At 41.3% G+C, this 13,218-nt stretch overlaps 1 protein-coding gene across 9 annotated transcripts in view; it reads left to right on the top strand.

The window, feature by feature from the left end:
* tenm4 (teneurin transmembrane protein 4) overlaps positions 1-13,218 on the top strand; it is a 343,760-nt gene that overhangs the window by 53,120 nt on the left and 277,422 nt on the right. For all 9 annotated transcript variants that reach the window (XM_061877994.1, XM_061877993.1, XM_061877991.1 and 6 more), the window contains exon 3: positions 266-529. In XM_061877994.1, coding sequence (XP_061733978.1) covers positions 266-529 — 264 coding nt within the window. The remainder of the gene's footprint in view (positions 1-265; positions 530-13,218) is intronic.

Genomic DNA, 13,218 nt, shown 5'->3' with positions numbered 1-13,218 from the left:
GAGGACATAATGTAACATGTCAATTAGGAGGACATCTTGTAACATGTCCATTATAGAGGACATAATGTAACATGTCCATTATAGAGGACATAATGTAACATGTCCATTATAGAGGACATAATCTAACACGTTCATTAGGGAGGACATCTTGTAACACGTCTATTAGGGAGGACATCTTGTAACACGTCCATTATAGAGGACATCATGTAACATGTCCATTATAAAGTCACCTTGACATCCTCAAAGTCACCTTGACCTTCCACAGGTGGCGACTTCTCCTTCCGAGACATGGGTGTGGGCGAGGCCCTCCCTCACCACGTGAGCTATAGGGGCGAGCTCGGCATGCCGCACCGTGACTACTCTATCAGCGCGGGCTCCGACACGGAGACGGACGGCGTCATGTCGCCCGAACACGCCGTCAGGCTGTGGGGGCGGAGCAACACCAAGTCGGGTCGCAGCTCGTGTCTCTCTAGTCGGGCCAACTCCAACCTGACCCTGACCGACACCGAGCACGAGAACACGGAGAACGGTAAGCTCTCGTGTACGTCTGTGTATGAGGTCATGTTGCAATGTTAACTTTCAACTTTAGAGTAGTCGGTGTACAGCAAGTATACATCATGCTTTCAATGTCTGGTGTGCATGAGTGCTGATGTTGACTGCGGTTCATCAACACATCAAATATAAGATAATTGTGTCCATTATGTCATGCATGGGAATGGTAATGTGCACGAGTGCTGCCGGGAGCTGAGGTTAACATTAATGCCAACACAAGTGAGTAGCAAGATGTTCGAGTTGCCACTCAAGCATGGTGGTGGTGGTAACTTGCATGAGTGCTGCCGGCATGGCGGTTTATTGAAAAATGAATGCCGAAAAATGTTACCATCTGCCTCCATGTCTGACTGCAGACACACTTGCAGCATCCAGTGACCACACAATGTTGAGATGTTCCTTCTTCTGATTTTGTTGGATGGGATAGTTGTGTGAGGACGTTGGGGGACATTCTTGAAGGGATGAAAGGAAGAACTGATTAAGGGATGAAGTGATGAAGTCATAGTGATGAAATGATGAAGTGATGGAATGATGAAGTGATGGAATGATGAAGTGATGATTTGATTGAATGATGAAGTGATTAAGTAATGAAGTGATGAAATCATGATGTGATGAAATGATGAAGTGATGAATTGATGGAATGATGAAGTGATTAAGTAATGAAGTGATGAACCGATAAAGTTAAAGTGATGAGATGATGAAGTGATGGAGTGATGAAGTGATGAATTGATAGGATGATGAAGTGATAAAGTGATGAAGTGATGAAGTCCTAGTGATGAAATGATGCAGTGATGAAATGAAGAAGTGATGGAATGATGTAGTAATGAAGTGATGAATTGGTGGAATGATGAAGTGATGGAATGATGAAGTGATGGAATGATGGAATGATGAAGTGATGGAATGTAGAAGTAATTGAGTGATTAATTGATGAAATGATGAAGTGATGAAGGTATGAAGTGATGAAATCATGATGTGATGAAATGATGAAGTGATGGAATGATGAAGTGATGAATTGATGGAATGATGAAGTGATTAAGTAATGAAGTGATGAACCGATAAAGTTAAAGTGATGAAATGATGAAGTGATGGAGTGATGAAGTGATGAATTGATAGGATGATGAAGTGATGAAGTCCTAGTGATGAAATGATGCAGTGATGAAATGATGAAGTGATGGAATGATGTAGTAATGAAGTGATGAATGGGTGGAATGATGAAGTGATGGAATGATGAAGTGATGGAATGATGGAATGATGAAGTGATGGAATGTAGAAGTAATTGAGTGATTAATTGATGAAATGATGAAGTGATGAAGGTATGAAGTGATGAACCGATCAAGTGATGAAGTTATAGTGATGGAATGTTGAAGTGACGAAGTGATCCAATGATGGGATGATGAAGTTATAAAGTGATGCAGGGATGAAGTGATGAAATGACGAAATGATGAAATCATGATGTGATGAAATGATGGAATGATGAAATAATGAAGTGATGAATTGGTGGAATGATGAAGTGATGGAATAATGAAATGATTAAGTGATGCAATGATGGAATGATGAAGTGATGAACCGATGAAGTGATGAACTGATGAAGTGATGAAGTTATAGTGATGAAGTGATGGAATTATGAAGTGATGGAATGATGAAGTAATGAATTGATGGGATGATGAAGTGACAATGATAAAATGATAAAGTGATGAAGTAATGAAGTGATGAATTGGTGGAATGATGAAGTGATGGAATGATTAAGTGATTAAGTGATGCAATGATGGAATGATGAAGTGATGAACCGATGAAGTGATGAAGTTATAGTGATGAAGTGATGAAATGATGAAGTGATGGAATGATGAAGTGATGAATTGATGGGATGATGAAGTGACAGTGATAAAATGATAAAGTGATGAAGTAATGAAGTGATGAATTGGTGGAATGATGAAGTGATGTAATGATGAAGTGATTAAGTGATGAAATGATGGAATGATGAAGTGATGAACCGATGAAGTGATGAAGTTACAGTGATGAAGTGATGAAATGATGAAGTAATGGAATGATGAAGTGATGAATTGATGGGATGATGAAGTGACAGTGATAAAATGATAAAGTGATGAAGTAATGAAGTGAAGAAATGGTGGAATGATGAAGTGATTTAATGATGAAGTGATGGAATGATTAAGTGATGAAATGATGGAATGATGAAGTGATGAACCGATGAAGTGATGAAGTTATAGTGATGAAGTGATGAAATGATGGAATGATGAAGTGATGAACCGATGAAGTGATGAAGTTATAGTGATGAAGTGATGAAATGATGAAGTGATGGAATGATGAAGTGATGGAATGATGAAGTGATGAAAGGATGAAGGAATGAATTAATGAACCGATGAATTGATGAAGTTGTTGTGATGAAATAATGAAGTGATGGAATGATGAAGTGATGGGATGATGAAGAGAAAAAGTGATGAAGTGATGAAGCAATGGAATAATGAAGTGATGAAGTGATGAAGTAATGTAGGGATCATGGGATGAATATGTTTGTGTTTGTAGGACTTAAGATAATGTTCCATCTTGGCAGAGGACCAAGAGGTGAAATAAAAGTGTCAGACTTGGCACATAACGACATGATTGTCTGATCTTTAATCACAGGGCTTTTATTTTGAAAGGATCGCTTGGTAGATTGATGTCTGTGAGGCTCAGTGCCAGGACAGTGAGTGTGTCCAAATGTTACGTCTCAGTCATGCCCTCAGTCACCTTCTTACCTTTGATACAAGCAGTCCTGCAGAGTGTTTACTTGTGTGTGATATCATGTGCGATATAAGCAGTCCTGCAGAGTGTTTACTTGTGTGTGATATCATGTGCGATACAAGCAGTCCTGCAGAGTGTTTACTTGTGTGTGATATCATGTGTGATACAAGCAGCCCTGCAATGTGTTTACTTGTGTGTGATATCATGTGTGATACAAGCAGTCCTGCAGCCTGTTTACTTGTGTGTGATATCATGTGTGATACAAGCAGTCCTGCAGAGTGTTTACTCGTGTATGATATTGTGTGTGATACAATCAATCCTGCATCTGGACAGACATATAAATGTCCTCCAATAAACAACCAATTTTTTCTATTTTACTAAAGTCATTTACAAAATTTAAACATGCTAGGCTATAGGTTACTAGGAGCTAGCAGCTACACAGCAACTAAGCACACATTAGCACACAAGCTACACGTAGGTAATAATCATTGAACAATTAAAGTTGACATTAGTCAATATAAACAAATAATGATAGTTACATATTACTTACACATACACAGTCTCTAAGGCATATTAAAAGGTATCCAGTAACAAACGTGTCCGCATCATTCTACTTACCGCACTTAACTTCATGAGTTATTGTAATCCCTATGTGTCACCAAAAAAAAAAAAAAACACACTCCACTTCAACTTAAAGACAGCATAAATCCATTCCAGATGTTAATATTAAATATGTTTTAATAACTACTATTGTACTGTTTGACTCATTTCACTTCATCAAACATTTTAAAACATTCACTACTAAATAACACATGTATGTATGATGGTGGTAAGCTACATGTAATAATAATAATAATAATAATACTAATGATAAAAAAACATTAAGGGTGCTAAGCTACATTTAACAATAACAATAATAAAAATAATAATAATAATAATAATTACATTGATGGTGATAAGCTACAATAAATAATAATAATAATAATAATAATAAAAATATTAATAATAACAACAATAATAATAATAATAATAATAATAATTGATGGTGGTTAGGTACATTAAATAATAATAATAATAATGATAATAATTACATTGATGGTGATAAGCTACATTCAAAACAAATAAAATAATAATAATAATAATAATAATAGTAATAATAATTATTACAATAATTATAATAATAATACTGCAATAAGGTAGCAACTTGTCCAGGGTGTACCTCGCCTTCCACCCGGATGCAGCTGAAATAGGCTCCAGCACCCCCCGCGACCCCGAACGGGACAAGCGGTAGAAATGGATGGATGGATGGATTGATGGATGAATAATAATAATAATAATAATAATAATAATAAATAATAATAATAATAATTACATTGATGCTGCTAAGCTACATTTAATAATAATAATAATAATAATAATAAGCTAAATTTAATAATAATAAGAATAATAATAATAATTACGTTGATGCTGCTAAGCTACATTTAATAATAATAATAATAAGCTAAATTTAATAAAAATAATAGTTATTATTATTATATTGATGTGGTAAGCTACATTTAATAAACATAATCAACACATTAATGGTGGTAAGCTACATTTTTTAATAATATTAATATAAAAAAGAAATGTTTCATGTAATTTTGCATTGGTCGGAACTTTGCAGGTCACCTAAAGAGAAAAAGAAAACGTTTAAGCCGCTCTCGATGTGAAGAAAAACACAGAGATGGCAATATATGTATGGGATGACATCATCCTCAATGTGTCATTAGCACGACTACATTGTCATTGCCACCTTCGTTACACACAATGCTTTTAATGAAACCTTCTTCAGTGTCACCATGGCGACTGCTCATTAACTGTTCCTGCCTCTTCCAGGTGAAAAGTAGCTAAAGTGCCACAGCACGGCGCCCTCTGCTGGCGTTGTTGTATTTGCGTGAAAAGTAGCGGTAAGAGTTATGCTCGCCAAAAGTCAAGCGGTCTGAACGTTGAAATAAACATGGCGCTGATCATTTATTGAAGGTGTCCAAAAATAGATACATCCACTTAAGTTAGCGTTAGCGCAGCAGATGTGTCCTGGCTGGTCCGAGAGATGGTGGGGTCGTCGTGGCAACAGATGTTCTCCTCCTTGTTAGCATCGGGATGGTGGTGCACACATACATCACGTAATGTTGCTTTAATTGCATTTAGCGTTTCTAATGGTGCAGCGTGGCTCCGATGGTAGAACTAGTGGGTTCCTGGTACAAATCTGCCATCCGGGTCACTGCCGTCAATGTGTTTAGTGTTATTATTGGATGTAGCTTACCACCATCAAGGTATTTATTATTATTATTAATATCAGTATTATTATTATTAAATGTAGTTCACCACTGTCAATGTGTTTATTATTATTATTATTAAATGTAACTTACCAAATCAACAAGTTCATTATTATTATTATTAAATGTAACTTACCACCATCAATGTGATTTTATTTCTAATATTTAATGTAACTTACCACCATAAAGGTGTTTATTATTATCATTATTAATAACTAACCACCATGAATGTGTTTTTTAAATTATCATTATTATTATTAAATGTAACTTACTACTATCAATTTGTTTATTAATATTATTATAATCATTATCATTATTATTAAATTTAACTCACCACATCAGTGTGTTTATTAATATTTGTGTTATTATCAAATGTAGCTTACCACCATCACTGTAGTTATTATTACTATTGTTATTATTAAATGTAACTTACCACTATCAACGTGTTTATTATTATCATTATTAATATTGAATGTAGCTAACCACCATGAACGTGTTTTTTGTTATTATTATTAGTATTATTATTATTACTGCGATGAGGTGGCGACTTGTCCAGGGTGTACTCCGCCTTCCGCCCGATTGTAGCTGAGATAGGCACCGGTGCCCCCCGTGACCCCAAAGGGAATAAGCAGTAGAAAATGGATGGATGGATGGATGGATTATTATTATTATTATTATTATTATTGTTATTATTATTTGTATTATTATTAAATGTAACTTACCCTCATCAATGTGATTATTATTATCATTATTATTATTAAATGTAACTTACCAACATCAATGTGTGTAATATTATTAATATTATAATATTTGAGGTGGTGACTTGTCCAGGGTGTACGCCGCCTTCTGCCCGATTGTAGCTGAAATAGGCACCAGCGCCCCCCGCTACCTCAAAGGGAATAAGCGGTAGAAAATGGATGGATGGATTATTATTATTATTAAATGTAACGTACTACCATCAACGTGTTTTTACTTTTAAAATTTAATGTAACTTACCATCATCAACGTGTTTATTATTATATTTATTAATATTGAATGAAACTAACCACCATGAATGTGTTTATTATTATTATTATTATTATTATTAAATGTAACTTACTACCATCAATGAATTATTAATATTATTATTATTATTATTATTATTACTATTATTATTATTATCATTATTATTGTTATTATTATTATTATTATTATTATTATTATTATTATTATTATTATTATTATTATTATTATCAATATTATTGTCAGGATTGTCCCTGACAGTTTGGTCTATGTCTTTGTTTTTCCTCTGCATTTGTCTTTGTTTCCTGTCTTTAGTTCCTGTCAGCACTCTTATTTTGGTTCTTTCTCCCTGAGTGCAGTGTGCCCTCAGCTGTGGCTGATTGGCACCTGGCCACACCTGGTGTCAATCAGCCAGCCACTATTTAGACCTGTTTTCTCCTCCAGTCAGTGCTGGATTATTGTCGTGTCAATGTCATTTCTACTTGTCGTTCCTACTGGTCGTGTCATTGCAGCGTAGCGGTAAGCTATATCGGGAGCTGTCTGTAGCTTACTGCTTTTTGTTCCCTGCTTCCAGTTTGTTTGTTCATAGCCAAGTTTGTTATCCGCCTCGTGCGCGCCATTTGTTTGTAGCCTTTTTGTTTGTTCTTGTTTTCGTACTAAATTAAATCATGTTTACCTGCAAAATGCCTGCCGCCTTCTCAGGATCTTGGGGTTCGTCACCAACTCAATGTGACAGTTTTTAAATGTGAAAATTTTTAAATGTAACTTACAACCATCAATGTGTTTATTATTACTTAAAAAATTAAAAGTTAAAGTACCAATGATTAGGATGAAGCAGGATTAGGATGATGAGAAGCAAGCAGGATTAGGATGATGAGATGCAAGCAGGAATAGGATGATGAGATACAAGCAGGAATAGAATGATGAGATACAAGCAGGAATAGGATGATGAGATACAAGCAGGAATAGGATGATGAGATACAAGCAGGAATAGGATGATGAGATACAAGCAGGAATAGGATGATGAGATACAAGCAGGAATAGGATGATGAGACACAAGCAGGAATAGGATGATGAGATGCATGCTCACATGGTCACAGAGGAACAAAAGAGGACGCCATGACCTCCACAAGGGCGTTCAAAAAAGGCGTTAAAATGATTTTAAAAATAAGATATGACTTCCTCACCTTCTCCTGGCATGAAACACTTGTGATGCAGGAGCGTGTTGAGAGATTGAGGTTAGACTGTGACAGGAGTCTTTGAACGCAGCACGCCGTGGTGACAGGAGTCTTTGAACGCAGCACGCCACAGTGGAGTGTCGGCGAGGGACTGCACCCCCCTCCCCCCCCCCACCGTCTTTGAAAGCACTTTTATTCTTTGACTTGGTGCAGTGAAATGTTTGTGTTCTTTGTCTTCTGCTCCTTCAACGTTATACTAATAGTAATAATAACAATAATAACAATAATAATTGTAGTTAGTAATTTACTTACTTAGTTCTTTATTTACTTTCATACATATGTACTTACCTACTCATTTACGTATTTACTCACATATTTAGTTATTTTACCTCCTTACCTAATATGTACTTATTTAGTTATTTACTGAGTTATTTCTTGTCTACTTACCTATTACTTACCTACTTATTTACTTACTTTGTCATTTATCCATGTATTTACTTACCTTTTTGTTACGTACTTACCTTACTTATTCTTATGTACGTGAGGGGTTGGAAGGAGACGACAGTACGTAGGACTTAAGGTTACCAGGTTTATTGTAACCTTTGATGATTGTGTGGGATGTGTATGCTACGCTAAGTGTAGAATTAACCATGTAAATAGTTCAAGAGGATGTTGTACATGTGTGATGAATGAAATCTTCGTCCGACCAAGTGGTTAGGCACAAAGGAGATCCGGGGACAGGCAGGAGGTCGAAGGCAGGCGGAAAGCAACAATGTCCAAGTCCAGCAAGTGATCGAGGATCGAGGGAGGCAACAACGCAGGTACTGCAAGGAGGACAAGGGACAAGTCAACAAGACAAAAAAAGAGGCAAAAGACAAAAGAGGCGAGGACAACGAAAGGGAAGCCAAAGACGTGAATGCTTACTACAGGAGTTAACGACATTCCGGCGCGAATTCCAAGGAGTGACTGGTTCTTAAGCTGTCTTCCTGATTGCTGCCAGGTGCGATGATTGCTGACAGTCGACAGCTGCGGCGAAGCGTGGGCGTGAGGTGTGAGGCACTTGTAGGGGCGTGTCCTGGCATGCTGCCAGACAGAGTGTGGAATCTTGCTGTGGGAGAATCTCTGGTTCGAATCCGTGTTGTGACAGTCCCCATCCTTAGGCGAGGCACCCGACGAGCATCTGAGGGCCCTCGGGTTGGCGCGGTAGAAGTCCTCCAGAAGAGAGGGATCGGCAAAGTAGGAGGCAAACACCCATGATCTGTCCTCCGGTCCGTATCCCTCCCATTCGACCAAGTATACCAGCCCCCTACCCTGTCGACGAACCCTGAGTATCTTACTTACCGTCCAAACCGGGTCGCCATCATCCAGGATCCTAGAGGTGGGTGGAGTAGGGGTAGGGGTAGATAGGATGCTTTCCGCCACCGGCTTTATTTGAGACACGTGGACCACAGGATGTCGCTTGACCGAGGGTGGGAGAGCCAATTTAACAGAAACCGGGTTGATTATGGAAATGATGGGAAAAGGACAAACAAAATGGGGTGCTAATTATTTGGACGGTACCTGGAGGCTGAGGTCCTTAGCGAGTAACATGACCTTTTGTCCTGGCTGGTAGGAAGGAGCCGGGATGCGGTGTCTGTTGGCACTGCGACACATCCTCTCTGAAGCTTTCACAAGAGTCGTACGGGCAGCTCTCCACACTCTGTGACACCTCTTAATGTGGGCCCTGGAAGAAGGTATTCCGATCTCTAGTTCCTGCTGGGGAAACATGGGGGGTTGATAGCCCAAAGAACATTCAAAGGGGGACATACCAGTGGCGGAACTCTTCATCGCGTTGTAGGAGTACTCTACCCATGCGATGAACTTGCTCCAGGATGTGGGCTAACGTTGGGCAACGCAGCAAAGCATAGATTCCAAACTTTGTTTTGCTCTTTCAGCCTGTCCTTTGCTTTGAGGATGATATCCAGAGGTGAGGCTGACCGAGGCCCCAATCCCCTTTCAAAATGCCCTCCATACCTTAGAGGTAAACTGGTAGCCCCTGTCAGATACGGTGTTCACAGGTATCCAATGTTGCTTGACGACGTGCAACTTGAGGAGATCCGCCGTCTCGGAGGAGGAAGGCAGCTTGCAGAGGGGTACAAAGTGGGCTGCCTTTGAAAAACGGTCGACAATTGTGAGTATGGTGTTGTTACCTCTAGAGAAGGAGAAACCAGTGACAAAGTCCAAGGTCATGTGCGATCATGGAGGAGCAGGAATTGGCAGTGGGCGCAGTAGACCAGCGGGTAGTCGGTGCGACGGTTTACTGTGGGCACAAGTGGAACAGACAGTGATAAACTCTCGTTTGCCGGCGGCCAAAGATGGCCACCAAAACCGTCTTCGGACAAGAGATAAGGATCGTTGGAACCCAGGAGGGCAGGAAAACAGACTGGAGTGAGCCCAATCCAGGACCTGAGACCGTAGTTCACGGTGAACAAACAGCTCGCCTGGCGGTCTCCCCAAGGCCCTGGACGAGCCTGCAAAGCCTTCTTCACCTTGTCCTTAATTCTCCAAGTTACCATTCCCATTATATGAGTTGGTGGCAGAATGGTCTCAGAGGTAGGTGGATAAGCGTTCTCTGCCATGTGTACTCTGGACAATGCGTCCGCCTTCTGGTTTTTGGTTCCCGGTCTGTAAGACAAGACGTAGTCGAAGCAGGAAAATAACTGTTGTCACCTTGCCTGTCGATTGTTGATCCGTCGAGCTGACCGGATGGCGAGAAGGTTGCTTTTGTCAGTCAGAATTTGGAACTGGTGCCTTGCCTCCTCTAACCAGTGTCTCCACTCCACTAATGCCTTGTGGACGGCCAGCAGCTCCCTGTTATCGTAGGATGGTAGTTTAGTTCAGCTGGGGAAAGTCGCCTGGAGAAAAACGCACAGGGGTGAAGCATGTTATCAACTTTAGATCTCTGAGTTAGTATGGCCCCAATCCCCTAATCAGATGCATCCACCCCCACCAAAAATGGACAGTCCGAATCGGGATGGACGAGGACGGGTGCAGAGATAAAGCTGGTCTTGAGTCCTCTAAAGGCACTGTTGGCCTCAAGTGACCACAAAAAGTTGACCTTGGATGAGGTGAGAATGTTGAGGGGTGCGGCAATACAGCTAAAATTCAAAATTAATTTTCTGTAAAATCCTGCAAAGCCCAGGAATCTCCTGAGTTCTGTCTTGGAGGTGGGTTGTGGCCAGGCTACCACAGCCTTGACCTTTTCAGGGTCAGCCCTGACGTGACCTCGCTCCACTATGAAACCCAGAAAATCAACAGATGAGGCGTGAAAACGACACTTCTCCACCTTGACAAACAGTCGGTTCTCAAGAAGCCGCTGAAGAACCAAACGAACATGCTGTTGATGGTCCTGCGGGTTGCGGGAAAAGATAAGGATGTTGTCCAAGTAGACCACAACAAACTGGTCCAGCATGTCACGTAGGATATCATTGACCAGCAACTGAAAAACAGCAGGAGCGTTGGTGAGACCAAGGTGAGTATCGAACGCTGTTTTCCATTCATCCCCCTTCTTAATCCGAACCAAGTGATACGCGTTGCAAAGGTCAAGTTTAGTGAAGATGGTAGCGGGGGCCAGGGGTTTAAAAGATGCGTTAAGGAGGGGTTGCAGATATTTGTTCTTGACGGTTATGTTATTGAGGTGCCGGTAATCAATGCAAGGTCGCAGGGACCCGGCCTTCTTAGTAACAAAGAGAAACCCCACAGCCACAGGGGATTTAGAAAGGGTTATGATTACAGACCTATGCTATGCTAAAAACATTAGCGCTCCACCTACGCCGCCTCTCACTTGTTCATCACCACACAAGCTCACCTGCGTTCCAGCGGTCGCCGGCATGACGGAGGACTTCACCCCGATCATCGGTGCGGTTGGCATGACAGAGACGGAGGAAAACAGCTCAGACACCGGTGAGGACAGCGGCTTGGCAGCGGACGGCGTAATGGCTTTTGACGACACCCTGGCCGCCATTAAAGTCGGCAGTGCGGAGGTTCTCCTAACCTCCTAACCGAAACCCTGAGGGTCATTGCCGCGTCACCTGGACCCCCCACGGCCTACACAGGTTTCAGGGGACTCTTCATGGATCCCTGGTCATTGTTCTCCACCTCACCAAAACCCGCGAAAACCACGTTAACCCCCACCACTCCTACCTGGACCCCTCCCCCTCTTCAACCATGCCCCTCCCCCATCACCTGGACGACGAACAATGGGCCTCTCTCCCCTCCCCCGAGTCTTGCCACAAAAACCTCAATAACAACCAACATCTGTCCATCTTCTGGACGGTACCTCTCCCCAACGGACTCTGATGTTGTTTTTGGTTCCGGTGGGCTACACATCATCCAACTTAATGTGAACAGCCTCTCTGGAAATAAACTCGACCAAATCAGAGAAATGTTCCACAACAATAAGGTAAAAATCCTGTGTTTACACTTTTGAATCTATAGTTCACATTCCATTCCCTTAGTTCGTTTTCTATTGTTTGATTATTATAGATATGTGATTTAATATATATATATATATATTAAATCTCTGTACACTACTGCCACCTGGTGTTAGTCTGCCGTCATCTCCCTCTGCAATACATAACAGTAAGTTCCCGCCAAAAATTTATCAAGGACCTGACGGCACAGTTTTTTTTTGTATATAACTCGTTCCCCAGTGACTTTAGCTCCGCCCCAGTGACATTTTAATTGTATATATATATATATATATATATATATATATATATATTTTTTTTTTTTTTTAATTATTTTTTTTTTCTTCTTCCTCCTTTGCCCTTCTCACGATGGCTTTTTCCTTTCTATCTTCCCTGGACAATTTTTCTAGACCTTCTCAACAATTTCATGGACTGTTTAGCAGTGCTGTAGGGTTGGACGAATTTACCCGCCGCCTGGCCACCCACCTCCCACCCTTAGTGACTGTTCCACACTCAGCAGGAAGCGTCTGGCATCCGTTTTCGAAGGGGGGGAATTGGTACTGATGGCTGTGCTGATGTGGTGCCGCAGCTGCAACCAGCCAGGCTACCCCCTGCCAGGGAAATTCCACCTGTCTTCCGCTTTTCACAGCCGCAGCCATCAGTCCCGAGGCTAGCGCCCGAGCTAGCTCCAATCCCGAGGCTAGCGCCCGAGCTAGCTCCTGTCCCGGGGCTAGCGCCCGAGCTAGCTCCAGTCCCGAGGCTAGTGCCCGAGCTAGCTCCAGTCCCGAGGCTAGCGCCCGAGCTAGCTCCATTCCCGAGGCTAGCGCCCGAGCTAGCTCCATTCCCGAGGCTAGCGCCCGAGCTGACTCCTGTCCCAAGGCTAGCGCCCGAGCTAGCTCCTGTCCCGAGGCTAGTGCCCGAGCTAGCCCCTGTCCCGAGGATAGCGTCCGAGCTAACACCCGTTCCCAGGCGGGCTCCCTCATCTCC

The sequence above is a fragment of the Nerophis ophidion genome, linkage group LG18, assembly GCF_033978795.1.
Source record: "Nerophis ophidion isolate RoL-2023_Sa linkage group LG18, RoL_Noph_v1.0, whole genome shotgun sequence".
In the NCBI taxonomy this organism is placed as follows: Eukaryota; Metazoa; Chordata; class Actinopteri; order Syngnathiformes; family Syngnathidae; genus Nerophis; species Nerophis ophidion.
The sequence above is the reverse complement of the archived record's forward strand: the minus strand, read 5'-3'. Positions and strand labels throughout refer to the sequence as shown.